Source organism: Macrobrachium rosenbergii, chromosome 49, assembly GCF_040412425.1.
Source record: "Macrobrachium rosenbergii isolate ZJJX-2024 chromosome 49, ASM4041242v1, whole genome shotgun sequence".
Classification (NCBI taxonomy): Eukaryota; Metazoa; Arthropoda; class Malacostraca; order Decapoda; family Palaemonidae; genus Macrobrachium; species Macrobrachium rosenbergii.
Window position 1 is genome coordinate 29,650,248 of NC_089789.1, and position 15,858 is coordinate 29,666,105.

Sequence of the window (15,858 nt, forward strand, 5' to 3'; positions counted from 1 at the left end):
TATGATACTGAACGATATGTTACCCACTCAGAGATACCTTTGTACTTCCTTTTTTATGGGACTTCCTCTCTCTCTCTCTCTCTCTCTCCTGGATTTTCAAATGCATCTTTGTATTTCCTTAATGTATTGAAGGACTTTAAGTAATTCATGATTATTTCAAATAATTCTATAAGAACACTTGACTTACGAAGCTTACTTCATTATAATAAGAAGCAAATAAAGTCTCTACGTAGCTGAAAGGTTGCCTGTCTCTTCAATAAAAAGATATTTTTGTTGAGTTCAGAAGACATTGTCATACATAATTTGGGTGCCAATTTAATTTACGCAAGCTATCGTATGGCGTCATACACACACACACACACACATATATATATATATATATATATATATATATATATATATATATATATATATATATATATATATATACACAATAATGAATATATTTTTATGTATGGGGTGTGTGCCTCTTAAATAAATATTCTAGCAGTATGATTCATCAATATAAAACTTAACCATATCTTTTTCAGATCGATGACGGAAAACACTCGATATCCGAAATCAGTTGACAGCGAATTGGAAAAGCTTTCTCCCAAGATACAAGATTGCGCTAACATTTCCCATCAGTGTTCTGTTGGCCTTCGGTGACCTTTCATGGAAGATTTATGACATGGTAAAGTAACATAACTTCTCATATATCAGTTTATGTTGCTCGTATAAATTTGAATAAATATATATATATATATATATATATATATATATATATATATATATATATATATATATATATATATAGATATATATATATATATATATATATATATATATATATATAGATATATATCTATATATAATATATTATATATATATATCTATATATATATATATATATATATATATATATATATATATATATATATATATATATATATATTCATTTATTTATTATACAGCTATATAATTTGCAAAGCTTTCTCAAAATGTTGTTCAACATCACAGGGCTCAAATTAGCAACATCTCTTAATGTAGGTAGACTGGCGAAAGCTATGAGAGATTTGAGCAGATAGTGCCTTTAACTAAATAGAGACAGGTATAAGAAGAAGAAAGTTCGTAGAAAACAGAGGAAAATTATACAAAGCTGACAGGAAACAAAGAGAAAATGGCAGGAGACACAAACAAGAGAGAAAGTGAGTGGAAAGGGGTGACCTGAAGTCCATGCGGAAAATAGAAAGCAGATGATAAGCAAAAGAAAGTGGTGTTTCAATCCTGAGATTAAAACCGTATTTCATTTAAGAATGATGTCAGCAGAATCTCCCAGAGAAAATAAAAGTTTGAAGGTGCTCTCGGAGATAGAAAGGCAGCTTAGTGTGGAAAATATAACCTAAACTTAATGGAAGCATGATCCAGCTCTTGTTATTAATTACGCTTAGAAGCTTAAGATGATTTAGTTCACGATGCCTTATAATCCAATGACAGAGAAAAGCTGTAATCTCTCTCTCTCTCTCTCTCTCTCTCTCTCTCTCTCTCTCTCTGTGTGTGTGCGAAAGTGCGGACAGAGAAGGAAAATCAGAAATAAGGGTCAACAGATTTCTCCTGACGCCAATAAAAAAAAAAACTCGAGACCACTAAGGCTCTATTAACTTTTTTTTTTACTATTTTTAGTTTCCAAACAAGTAGTATCAGTAGCGAGACAGGTGAACTTCACAGGAACCGGTTGATTTAAGCCGAGTGAGAAATGCCTGAAGGTTTACTTAAAACAAACTAGTATTTTTCAGGTAAAAGATTCAAGCAAAAAAAAAAGGTAGTTAATCTGAATGATGTCTCACGCACAAAAACAACAAACGTTATTTAATTTAGATAAAAGCAGACAGAGAAATGTAAAGTACGACACATGCTTCATGCAATGTTATAAACCTTTATTAAGTTTATATTTTAACAAGGACTACAGAAGGCAGCGCCGAGGTCAATAGATGATCAGCAATTTTTCATCCTGTGATTCACAGGCGGGAGAAATTCGTATCTTAGAGGTCGTCGATTTTACCTCCGTTCATGCTAGACTTCCAAGCTTAAAAAAGGTTAGTCTCTTGCAATCTCAATTACTGGAACTGGAATGTGAGATTTAGGCCAGAGGCCAACCGCTGGGACCTTTGAGGTCATTCAGCGCTGAAAGGAAAATTGAGAGTAAAGGTCTGAAAGGTGTAACAGTAGGAAAACCTCTCGGTAGACTATGAAACAATTGTTAGGAGAAGGTTGAGGAAAGTAAGATGGAAGAAAGAGGATACGGACGAAGGGACGCTATAATGAACCATAAATCATGCCTACAGTGCACCGCGTGAGGTGCTCTGATGACACTACCTCCCTAAGGGGAATCCCACGTATTGCAAAAGCAAAACCCAAATCACTACCTTTAAAATGTTATGCATTTCGTTACTGAACGGGAGTCTCCTAAAACGCTATTCTTTTTTTTTTTTTTTTGTAGAACTGCTAAAGTTGGTCAGCTGGCGTGAAGGACAGACGTGAAGTGAAATGAGTTCCCATTTGAAATGTGAGATGATGATTCGTACTTAAACGACAGGCTATCATTTTTCAGCGAAGGTAAAGTTTCCCATGAAAAACAGAACGAGGAGACGAAAAGTCAGTCATAAGATTTTTTGGGCCACGTTAAAAATATGGTCTTTACTTAGGAATTAAATTATATAAGTTTCCTGGGGAGAACTTTATTATTAATAAAATAGAATATAAAATTAAGGCCAAAGGCCAAGCGCTGGGAGCTACCAGGTCATTCAGCGCTGAAAGGAAAAATTGACAGTAGGAGAGGGTAGAAAGTAATGGAAGAAAGAGAATGTGAATGGAGGTACAGCAAAAGGCATGAAAGGGGCTGCAGCTACTGGCCGAAGGGACGCTGCAAAGAACCTTAAGTAATGCCTACAGTGCACCGCATCAGGTGCACTGACGGCAATACCTCCCTGCGGGGTTTATCATCAATGATTATTTGCTAGGTGTGATCTCCTACAACCAATTCCTTGTGGTTTTGTGTGAAGCGTCCCTGTCTATTATCACAGAGCTCCTATTTCCTGCGACTTAACAGTAAGCATCTCATACTTATATATAAAAATAAAATATATAAAAATAATTGTAATTGGTTCCATTTTCTGGGCTTCGTTTGCACACATCACACGTCTGGAGCCTAGAAAAACTAACAAAACTCAAATTAAATTTGTTAGTTGAATCAGGATTTGGACCCCGCACCCAAATCTTGCATTGTAGTGTTTCCTTAAATACACGCAACTCATTCCTGATGGCAAAATTCTTTGGCTTGGCAAAAATCGTGTTCGGTCTCTCTCTCTCCTTCAGCTACAAGAAAAATTCGTTATGTTGAGGAAATCTTTCAAGATTTTTGTAGCCCTGTCTGTCCAGGGGAAATGTTATCCATTTTTTGTCTTCCATCTTTTAAATATTGTTCCCTGCTTAGTCTTCAGCAATAACTTTGAGTTCTATTTTATTCTTATCCCTGATCTTGCTATTAATATCAGGCACCGTCGGTCAATTAGACAATAGTGCATGCTGTATAATATTTTCCTTAGGTCTAATCAACCTTTGCTTTTAGATCTTCACAGACCGTACCTTCCACCGTATACTACAAGATACAAATAATTTCTGGCAGTTTTCTACAAGTTTGTTCTTGGTGTTACCTGGTTGTGGATATGCTTACTCACCTTGTAGTTGAATCATTACAACTTGGACCAAATGCTTTTTTGTTTTGCAGGCTGACGTCAGTCTCACTTCACAGTTTACTTGTTATCTATTACTTTCATTTAATGTTGTTATCTACCTTATTATTTTCTCTGCTACTTCTCAACCGCAGTTTATCCTTTACCTCTCATTAACTTCTTTCTTTTTATTTGGCTGCTTTCTCTATTGATGCCCTTGGGCTTGTAAGCAGTCTTTCTCTCTTCACTTAGGGTTCCAGCCTGGCGTGTAATAGTAATGTTAATAATAGCAGTGATAGTAATAACAATATATCTTCCATTTTCTAGGACTTAATCGTATGCCTCCCATTGCCTTGGTCTTATCATAAGTGTTACTAGAACCAGATCAAACACCTGTTTTTTTTCCTGTAACATACTTGTAGCTTTACTGTTTCCTGGATGTCATCGTAGACTGAAACTTGATGGCAGACATATTGCCTAAGATTTTACCACAGGCCTAAATTTACTTGACTGTAGACATCAGGGTCTAAAGACTTGACCTTGGTAGACACCTTATTTCTTGACGCTTGATCGTAGACCTACTGGGACTTAATCATAACACTGTCTATTCCTGAGGCTTTATCATTACCCAATATCCGCCCCCCCTTTTTTTTTTTAGTGGGACTTAATCAGGACCTCTCATATCCCTGAAGCAAACTTCACTTGGGACTCTAACAATCAGTGATGCAATAATTTTATGATGTTTCGCCCATGACAATTCTTGTTCTTTCGAAGGTTTGTAGAGCAACGGTAAATTACACTTCCTTGTTTATGCCACAGTCTTTCACGTTAAAATTCCCTTGACAACTTTTTTGGTGAAACTGTTTCTCTTAAAAAAAAACCGTGTCCAATCCCAGGTAAGGAAGTAACAATATGGGCACATTCCCAATGATCCCAGTACGTTTGAGATGACAGCAGCAATGTCGAGTATACCTGGTGGTTAGTCGACTGTTGTGTGTCACAGCTGGTGATGTAGCGAAAGAGAGGAGAAAGCAGAGAAAAATAATAAAAATATATATAAATAATTTGATGAATATGTGAGTTTATCGCTTAACTTACTCTTCACTTAACCAAATATCCTCTCTCTCTCTCTCTCTCTCGTTCCAAGATCGCAAATAAAATGATAGTTCACTGTCATTATTAGTTAAGGAGATTTTGATGAATTTTCGCCCTAAACAAACGCCCAACGAACAAGGGAAAAGTAAAATAACTTCTCTTGTAGAGGTTGTAAATTTACAAGTTGCAATCAGGTATTAACTATAAACCATGTTAATATCTTCAAGTATAGTAATAAATGGGAAGAAATATGGATGAATTGTCCAATAATCAAAAAATTTACACATATATATACATATAGATAATATATATATATATATATATATATATATATATATATATATATATATATATATATATATATATATACACTAGTTACTCACCAACTGTTCACATTCACCACTGACCAGGATTACAGTTTGTAAATACAAATATATGGTTTTGTCGTGCACAGAGAGAGAGAGAGAGAGAGAGAGAGAGAGAGAGAGAGAGAGAGAGAGAGAGAGAGAGAGAGAGAGATGAAATTAGTGGACTGATTATCTATATATAAAATATAAAAAAATATATATATATATATATATATATATATATATATATATATATATATATATATATATATATCAGAGATATATATATATATATATATATATATATATATATATATATATATATATATATATATATATATATATATATATACAGAGGTTTTGATGGAGAGGGAGAAAGAGAGAGAGATACTGACTGAGTGACTGAGACAAAAACTGGTCAACTGGAAGAAAGAGAAAGAATGAGAGAGAGAGAGAGAGAGAGAGAGAGAGAGAGAGAGAGAGAGAGAGAGAGAGAGAGAGAGAGAGGTTATTTTCCGTTATTCATAACCTGATCGCATGAGTGATGCCGCCACTTAGGCCATCGCTTCCCCACGAATCCTCTTCTATTTCAAATAACGTATCAGTTCTGACCTCAAGTTCGATGACTTCTCGCTTCTGCACGGAAGAAATTCTTCACAATAGGACTGAAGGAATCCTAATTTCGAAATTCCGTTTGGAAATTCGCCAATTCCTTTCTTTTCTGTAAGATTTTTTTTTTTTTACTCTTCAAAGGTTATTTATATTTCGAAATTCCGTTTATAAATTCGCTAAGCTATTTACTTTTCTGTAAGAGATTGTTTTTTTTTTTACTCTTCAAAGGTTATCTTTTTAAATTCCGTTTGGAAATTTGACAGTTACCTACTTTTCTGTGATATAATTTTTTTTAACTCTTCAAGGGTTATTTTTCTTTCGAATTTCCATTGGAAATTCGCCAATTCTCTAATTTTCTATAAGAGAATTTCTTTTACTCTTTAAAGGTTATTTTTCTTTCGAAATTCCATTGGAAATTAGCCAGTTCCTTACTTTTCTGTGGTATATATTTTTTTTTACTCTTCAAAGGTTTTTTTTCGAAATTCCATTGGAAATTAGTCAATTCCTTACTTTTCAGTGATATATATATATATTTTTTCATTCTTCACAGGTTTTTTCTTTTTTCGAATTTCCATTTGGAAATTAGCCAAATCCTTATTTTTCTGTAATATAATTTTTTTTGCTCTTTCGAAATTCCATTTGGAAATTCGCAAATTCTCTACTTTTCTGTAAGAGAATTTATTTTTACTCTTAAATGGTTATATTACTTTGGATGTCATTTAACAACAGCTGAAATAACTGGTTTTATTAATATAATAATTATTGTCTGTAACGTTATCATTATCATCCAAATAGCCTAAGTACTATTTATATAGAAATACAGGAAACATCGTGTAAGAGTTTTTTTATTATTTTCTGCAATTTTACTTTACGGTTAATAGTGCACTTTTATGTGTGATTTATCAATAATAATAATAATAATAATAATAATAATAATAATAATAATAATAATATGAAGAAGACATAATTACCTTTAAATTAATCGACTGAGAGATGAGGATGATAATGCGAGGGAGAGAGAATGGGAGGGAAAGGGTCTGGAAAGGGAGAGGAAGGAGGAGGAAGAGGAAGAGGAGGAGGGAGGAAAATGAGAGAGAGGATGGGGGAAGGGGAAGGGGATGGGGAGGAGGAGGAGGAGGGGGAAACTGAGGCCACCAGGCTGAACTCTCGAACCCAGTGTCCCACTAATCTCTTTAAAAGGGTGAGAGTTGGTAAACCGAGATCTTTTCAAACCTGATCTTTCTCCGCTTATTCCGTCCGTTCGTCCGGTCACGGGCCACTTTCACAGGTGTACACACACACACACACACACACAACATATATATATATATATATATATATATATATATATATATATATATATATATATATATGTATATATATATATAATATATATATATAGATATATAGACAGATAGATAAATAAAGACACATCGATAATTAGATAGATAAGAAGACAGATAGATAGACAGATATAAGACTGGGATGGCTTGTGAGGACAAAGAGTAATTGTATCTAGGATTGCTGAGGAATTCAAAGCTGGGGAAGGGGCAGCATTTGAAAGCTTAGAAAGACTGCAGAGGATTCCCTAGGTGAGAATATGGTCCTGAAGTGGAAAAGAAAGTTAAAGAGAGAATTTTTCGTGAGTCTAAGTCAGCCTGGGTCTGCAAAATAAAAAAAGGGAAGCTGTGCTAGGTGATGTAGATGCAATGATAGGTGACAAATTGAAAGGTGGTGTAGTTAGTAGCTAAAGAGTTCAGGGGATAAATGAGAATGGAGAGAATTTTGTATAACTTTGATAGATATGAGGCTTCATTGTTGGAAATACTTGGGTTTGGCACAGAACAGCATTCTTCAACGTCTGAAGAAGAGAAAATATGATGACAGGAAACAGAGTTGCCTAGATTATTTCTCAGTTCATGGATGTTATGATTAGAATAGGATGGTTAAAGACATATCTGATCATTACCTTGATGAGATGAACGCGAAAATTCACAGAGTGCTTGCAAGATGGGACCAGAGTGTCTGGAGAACCTTCTGTGTTGGTGTATGAAGTGGTCAACATTAACCACTCATTGAGTCTCTGGGGATAAGGCTGCTACAACAGACTGACCTTGATCGTAACCCCACCAGACGATGGTACCCATACGTAAGCGCAAATGTAATTATATATATATATATATATATATATATATATATATATATATATATATATATATATATATATATACATACATACAATCACGTGTATCACTCCTGTATAGTACGCCGAGAAAGATGAGTTCTTTAAAACGTTACTAGTCGTAGACGCATAAATGCATATAAGCTACCGCGCACTTTACGCGCAACGATATATGAGTCATCGCCGTCAGTGGCCCAACACAAACAAAACACCGAGCGCGGCTTTCCCGTTCACAAGCTTGTCCAACGGGAAAGCTCCGCTCTCCGTTAAGCTCTCGTGGAATCCCTCCGCGTAACGGGCGAGGTAACGGCCAGTAACGGTCAAGATCAAGTGTCGGCTGACAAGACACTCTTCAGAAGCTCTCTACGTGTTGTTGTGTGTTTTCCTTCGCTGTTGAATTTTACGGACACGAAAGGCAACGTCCAAAGTAGTCGAGACTATAAGGAACTTCTGCCAGCAGTTGTATCTTGATCGGTGTCTATTCTGCTCTGGTGATTTTTTCGTAAAAATGACAAAACAAGAAAATATCTCAAGTGGCTTATCGGTTTACAAAGCGCTGCCAGTTCTTGTGATGTGACATTGCATCGACGTATCGCTTATAATATAATTATATGTCAAGGTCGATACTAATAACATAGACCTAGTGCTTTGAAATACGACAATTGGATTATATCGCAAACAGATAGACACACTGTTTATAAATTGTGCTTATAAATTTCGAAAGTGGACGAATAAGAACCAAATAGTGCCAAGGGACTCGTAACATTACCAAAACAAAGCGTTGGAAATATATAAATGCGCCTAACAAAACTTCGTGATGTCATCTGTCCGGACACTGAGCAAAAGAATGTCTTATAAGTCGCCTTGTCCCCAACGCAACGACTTCTCTTACTTTGGTTTCATCAACATGATGCTGATATTGCTGGAAGTGGCTATTAACATCGTCAACCTCAATAACAACAACAATAACAATAATAACAACAACAACAATAACAATAATAACAATAATAACGTCAATGGCCCAGCAGCGAGGAGTTACCGAAACATTGATGAGTTAGACATGTTGGAAATGGTGGGAAGTATGTTTGATAATGCCGTCGGAAGCCCTGGCAACAGATTTACAAATGGAAGGGGATTTCTAGAAGAGGTGGAGGAGAAAGGGAGAAAGGCAGAAGAGAAAGAGAAAGACGAGAATAATAGAGTCCTAAACGAGAACGACGGAATTCGTGGAAAAAACGACGTAAAAACGAGGAAAGGGATCGGCAGTCGGTGTTTTTGTGTCCCTGACGAAATTTACGAGCGCGGGTCACGTCCGGAAGGTAACAGTAAGGCTACGCAGGTTAAAAAGGAATTCGTTTTATTTTATGATAAAGAAGAAGAAGAAGAAGAAGAAGAAGAAGAAGAAGAAGAAGAAGGGGGAGGAGGAACAGGAGGAGGAGCTGAGGAGAACCCACTTCTGCACCGGCTAAGTCACCATATCGGCATAAGAAAGCCAAAACACTCGCTGGGAAACGTCCCTTTTAGCTTGACCGGATTTCCCCTGGACGAGTTCGACGACCCCTGGAGTTTCCTCAACCACGCGGAGGGAAATCTGTGGAGAAACGACGATGATTCAGGGAAGAGCCAAAGAACAAGAGCTCGTTTTGGGGCATCGGTTGGGGTCTTTGCCAAGTGGATAAGCAGAGTGGCTGCCAACCAAGCCTGCGCCAGGTGGCTGGTGTGTGAAGGTGCCCGCATGCTCAGCACGTGAGTTTGTTCGCTCCCTGTCCTGCCTTTGTTGCGTTATTTTTACGATTTAAGGTTAAGGTGTTCGCTTTAAATTTTGGGTGGCTCTGTGCAGTTTAAGTGTGTGTGTGTGTGTGTGTGTGTGTGTGTGTGTGTGTGTGTGTGTGGTGTGGTTGGGTATGTATGCATATACTGTACCTACACAATGTATTATTTTCTTTTACATATTTTCTATACTTTTCACGTGTAAGCATTGGGTGATTTGGCATCTTGCTTTGCATGTTGATTGCCAGTAATAATAATAATAATAATAATAATAATAATAATAATAATAATAATAATAATAATAAAGACTTTTACAAAATAAACTTTTCCTGAGGTATTCGTATTGTAACAGGGTGATACAAAATCATTAGACCACTCTTAAAAAATACTGAGTATCTTATTTCTTTGCTTCAGACCCCTTTAATTAACTTTATCATTTTAATAGTCAGATTTCTATACTATGTTGTAGTCTCCTCTGACTGTATCCCTACTCAAAGGATGGTGGATTTTATAAAAACTTAAGAGTTATCCGTCTATTATATTCATTATAAATAACAAAAGCCATGATGTTTATAGCAAACTTTACTCTTTATCCTATTATGATGGTAGATCACTTCCGGAGATGAACGCTTTTCTGTGAAGCATCACTATATTGTGATCGAAAATAATGAGTAAAAAAGCCACAATAATGTAATTGATAAACTGTTTTTTTTTATACAAAAAAGTTTTGTTTTTAAGATACAAAATAATTTTTATACAAAAAAGGGGATAAAAGCAAGGGCTTTTCGACCGTTTGCAACGGTCCTCTTGGCTGAAGAGGACCGTTGCGCAAACGGTCGAAAGCTCCCTTGTTTTTATCCCTTTTGTATAAAATTTTTGTATCTTAATAAAAAAATACAGATTATCAGTTACATTATTGTGGCTTTTTTACTCATTAATAAACAGTTTTGTTTATTGAGCGACCAGTCAAATCAAACTAAGTTGAAATGAGGGAAGGTACAACACAGGGAGTAACAGGCGCCATACTTGCCGGTAAAGAGCACAAAAGAGCAAGTATTTTTAGAGTAAGATAGTAATTCGCGCGCAAGACAAGACAAGGTACTGTGCAGATACTTATCACACAGACACGCACACACACACATATATGTATACACACACACACACACACACACACATATATATATATATATATATATATATATATATATATATATATATATACATATACTGTATATATATATGTATATATTATATGCATATAATTATATACATATATATATATACATATATATATATACATATATATATTTTTATTATACATACACACGTACACATACACACAACACACACACTACATTTTATATATATATATATATATATATATATATATATATATATATATATATATATATATATATGAGAAGGATGAAAATGTATTTTCAGTATTCAGTTCACAACTACTGATGATCATAAACGCAATGAGTTTTATATATACCCTACAACTATTTGTTTTTCGTGTATTAACAAGTGTACAGGTAGCGAAGCCCCCATTTAGACTAGTCGTCATCTAGCCCGGGGCCAGCCTCTCACCGCCGGCCCCTATACAGACAAGAAAAATGAAGGTACTTTAATTCGAGCCTCGGCGTGACAAGTAGCGTATATTGAGGAGGAACTTACTGTCATTTTTCGGTGGCCGTAATAAAGTCACAGGAAAAAAATCACAAGAAAAAAGTCACAATTTTGGCTAGGAAAAAAAAAAGTCACAATTTTGGCTAGGAAAAAAAGTCACAATTTTGGCTAGGAAAAAAAAAGTCACAATTTTGGCTAGGAAAAAAAAAGTCACAATTTTGGCTAGGTAAAAAAGTCACAATTTTGGCTAGGAAAAAAAGTCACTGGAAAAAAAACCACATTAATTTATGGTGGCAATTAAAGCAATTAAAGTAATAACACGGAAAATATTTTAGGATCTTTCCTAGATAGTGACCCTCAAGGGTTTTCGGGGATCGTTATCTAGGACTAACATTTCTTGGGGGTCATTATCTTTATATTTGCAGTCTTTTGTTTATGTTTTTACGGTCATCCCCAACGGGCTTGTACTGAACACGCCGCAAAGGTGGATACGATTAATGTGATTTTTTTCCCCCGTGACTTTTTTACCTGGATTCTATTTTTCATGGCAAAGGTACGATGCTCCTACTACCATTACTGCTACTCATTTTCTTTTGTGTTCAAAAGTGAAGACTAACCGTGTGTGTTTAAGGAACACTTTTCACTTTGCGACTACTTGAACGGCTCTAAATTCTAATGTCTCATTTTTTGCATAGATAAATTTCTGGTCCGCACGCACCATTTTAATTGCCTATAAGGGTTCGCTTTTTACTTCAATAACTAACTGTTAATTCTTATTAACAAGGCATGCTTGAAGTAAGAATACTTTACTACTCACAAGAAGACCCACTTAGAGAGATATCTGATGTTTATTAAGTAGAAATGGCGTAAAAACAGTTCACTATTGAAGATAACCTGTTTGAACCGAAGTGCGTTTTATTAACTACTCGTGTTTGAAGTGAATATGTGTCGTTATTTTGTACCATAACTCTGCTTCCATTGAAGTGATGTACGAGAAAGTTATCAATATGAAATAAATAAGTGAATATACTGCAGATTTCAAGTCTAGCTGAAAATGAGGCACATAATTATTTGATTGAGCCTATTTCAAGCTACGTTGTTACGACTAATTATTCTCAGATTCAGTTTGAAGCAAATTGTTTCTAAGGGCCTTATCTGAAATGAATTACGGGTTTTACATTATTAATTGAATTTCTTTATTTTTCCAGCGAAATACAGCCTAATTAGCCGGAACTGCATCTTGAGAAATGTCTCTTAATCATTGATGTTTAAACATTTTCGAAAACGAACAAGTTCATTTAAGAAGAAAAAATGTTAACGTTTACTCTTAACATAAGTTATGTATACCTTAGTTTAACCAGACCACTGAGCTGATTAACAGCTCTCCTAGGGCTGGCCCGAATGATTAGATTTATTTTACGTGACTAAGAACCAATTGGTTACCTAGCAACGGGACCTACAGCTTATTGTGGAATCCGAACCACATTGTAACGAAAAATGAATTTCTATCACCAGAGATAAATTTCTCTAATTCTTCACTGGCCGGTCGGAGAATCGAACGCGGGCCCAGCAGAGTGCTAGCCGAGAACGATACCAACCCGTCCAATGAGGAACTCACTCTTAACATAAAATTTTATGATTCTTTATGAATGTGACATTTATGATATGAAAATGCTCCTGATTAGATCATTCCTAATCGACCGACCATTTTACAAAGAGGAAAAATGAAGCGATGATTCCTGTTTAACTGAATGTTCACGAATATAAAACTGTAAATGATATTATTCACTGCCAGTTGAAATTTTTTGAATGGGCGCAAGAACGATTCCTTTTAAAACGAAAATTCATAAAGGCAAATACAAAAACAAGCGACAGGGGGCACTTGATGCCCTGGGTATTGGCAGGAGACGCGCGCCTTGCCAAGAATAACAGCCGGAAAGCAAGGGGGCACGGAAGTACGCATTACCCCACTTGGTCTGTACAAGAGCACATCAAGGGAATGTTCTTTATCGCTTTTTTTTATCCATATTTGGTTAACTAGGACCTTCTGGCACACGGTCTAAGTACCCTGTTCTCTAGAGCTTCTATCTCTGACGTTTGGGGAATGTTCACCTTTTTTTTTTTTAATGATTTTTTTTATCATACTTGGAGAAAGGTAATCTAAACATTAAGTGGTTGAGGACTGCCACTTTTTGTGGCGGCATAATTCAGGGGGATGGAATGTGCCCTAAGTGATTTATGTCATACTGATAGTCTGTTGCTTCTTCGGCTCCCACAACTTGCTACAACGTTGTTTGGCGGTTATTTAATTTCATTTTTTAATAATCACGTGTTCCTTTAATTTTTAACTTATAAAGCCTCTAATTTCTCATAATTCCCTCGATTCCAACATTTCAAGAAAGTAAGTTCGCTTAAGGAACCTCGGTCGCTCTTGATACATCATCATCCAGCTGTTCAGTGGTCGTTCCTTGCTATCAGTTGTTGGAAACACCTGGCAGTCAGTGTTTATACACCTATTAACCGTTGGAACAAGCTCACTTCTTTGTCCCCATTCAAATGGCTGGCCAATCCCCAGGTCCACACAAGGCTTCCCACTCTTTGTTCCAATTTATTTGTTTAGTTAATTAGTCTACTTCGTACGTGATCTTTTGCCATTTGCTACGCTAACTGTCTTGATAATAATCACGTCCTTGTACTCGGTCGGTTTTGTAGTTTTCATAGATCGTTCTCACAGGTAAAGCTGATATGTGCCCTAAAAAAAATTTGTCTTCTGGGACTTCCCGCACACCTACGGTTCATTATATCGCCAGGTTTCGTGCGAGCAAAGATGGCACCGTTTAGTCTGGTCAGAATTTGAATGTCACCGACGGCAAATGAGCCTTAGAGGTCATCACTGCTGGCAGGAGTGTTGGGATTTCAACCTCATTCCAAAAAGCTGATAAAAATTTTAATATATATATAATACATATACATAATATATATACATTATATAAAATGCATATGTATACATTACACACACATATATATATATAATGTATAGATATATACATGTATATATCTATCAGTCTATCTATCTATCTGTCTATAGATTCACAGAAATAAATTTCTGACTCACCACGGGACCGAACCCAGGCCTTTCGAGTGAGAGTCCAGGGCGTTAGCAATTCGGAAGCAAAGGTCATGAAAGGAGCTGGAACCTAAGTACTACTTGCCTGAGGTCTTTCTCGCGCGGGCTCCTAGCACCCAACATGCCAGCGAATTTTACCCAACTCCACGACCCATCAGCAATCGAATTACTAACATTTATTTGACCTACCCTTTATGACCTTTGCTTCCCAACTGCTAATGCCCTGATTCTCACGCGAAAGACTGGGTTCGGTCCCGTGGGAGTCAGAAATTTATATATATATATATATATATATATATATATATATATATATATATATATATATATATATATATATATATATATATATATATATATACATACATGTATATATATACACACACACATTACATTATATATATATATATATATATATATATATATATATATATATATATATATATATATATATATATACATATACATACATATACACATGTACATATATATTTTTAAAAAATCACAGTAGATGCACGTGACTAGTGTATAAGTGAGATTTCATGAAAACAAACAGCCAGAAGTTCAGTAGTACCAAGCGCTTTCACGTTTATTGTGCCCCGACGATGCTTCAATAAACGTGAAAGCGCTTGGTACTACTGAACTTCTGCCTGTCTTTTTCCTGTGGGATTCGCTTATATATATATATATATTTATATATATTTATATATATATATATATATATATATATATATATATATATATATATATATATATATGTATATGTTTACATATAAACATACACATATATATACATGTGTATGTATATATATAAATATATATATACACTGAGAGAGAGAGAGAGAGAGAGAGAGAGAGAGAGAGAGAGAGAGAGAGAGAGAGAGAGAGTTAGGGCTAATGGTCAAATTTCTCATTAATGCTAGACCTTAAAGAAGCAATAAAAAGGCGGGGAAAATGAGATTGTGACTGCTAACTCTCGAGAGACGACCTACCATGGGAACCAGTGAACACGGAAGGAAGGAGAGACTTCCAAAGAATGACAAGATGTGAGTGAGGAGTACGCAAGCACGAGCGATTGCAAAGAAAGATATAGCGTGTCATTCTGCCCAGATACACCTTTATCACCACTAGTAATAATACACAGATTATTTGTCCTTAATTCTTTTTTATAATTTCAGTCTGATGTTTTCACACCTCTGATTTTTCACTGAATTATACATTTTGGAGACGTTTGCCAAGCCATTTCATGACTTGGGCCTATAGCTTGCTCCTTAACAATGCATTATTAATAATAACATTTTTCTTTCTTTTCAGGAGAGGCGGTGATATACGGGAGTGTACCGAAGCCTACCCTAAATGTGCATTAATTCCACGTTATTGGTGACGGAG

At 35.5% G+C, this 15,858-nt stretch overlaps 1 protein-coding gene across 1 annotated transcript in view; it reads left to right on the plus strand.

Moving 5' to 3' along the window:
• The first annotated feature begins 8,163 nt into the window (after positions 1–8,163).
• LOC136832222 (uncharacterized) overlaps positions 8,164–15,858 on the plus strand; it is a 7,806-nt gene continuing 111 nt past the window's right edge. The window contains exons 1-2 of the mRNA XM_067093051.1: positions 8,164–9,692; positions 15,784–15,858. The exon at positions 15,784–15,858 is cut by the window's right edge and continues 111 nt beyond it. Coding sequence (XP_066949152.1) covers positions 8,764–9,692; positions 15,784–15,853 — 999 coding nt within the window. The 5' untranslated portion in view covers positions 8,164–8,763 and the 3' untranslated portion in view covers positions 15,854–15,858. The remainder of the gene's footprint in view (positions 9,693–15,783) is intronic.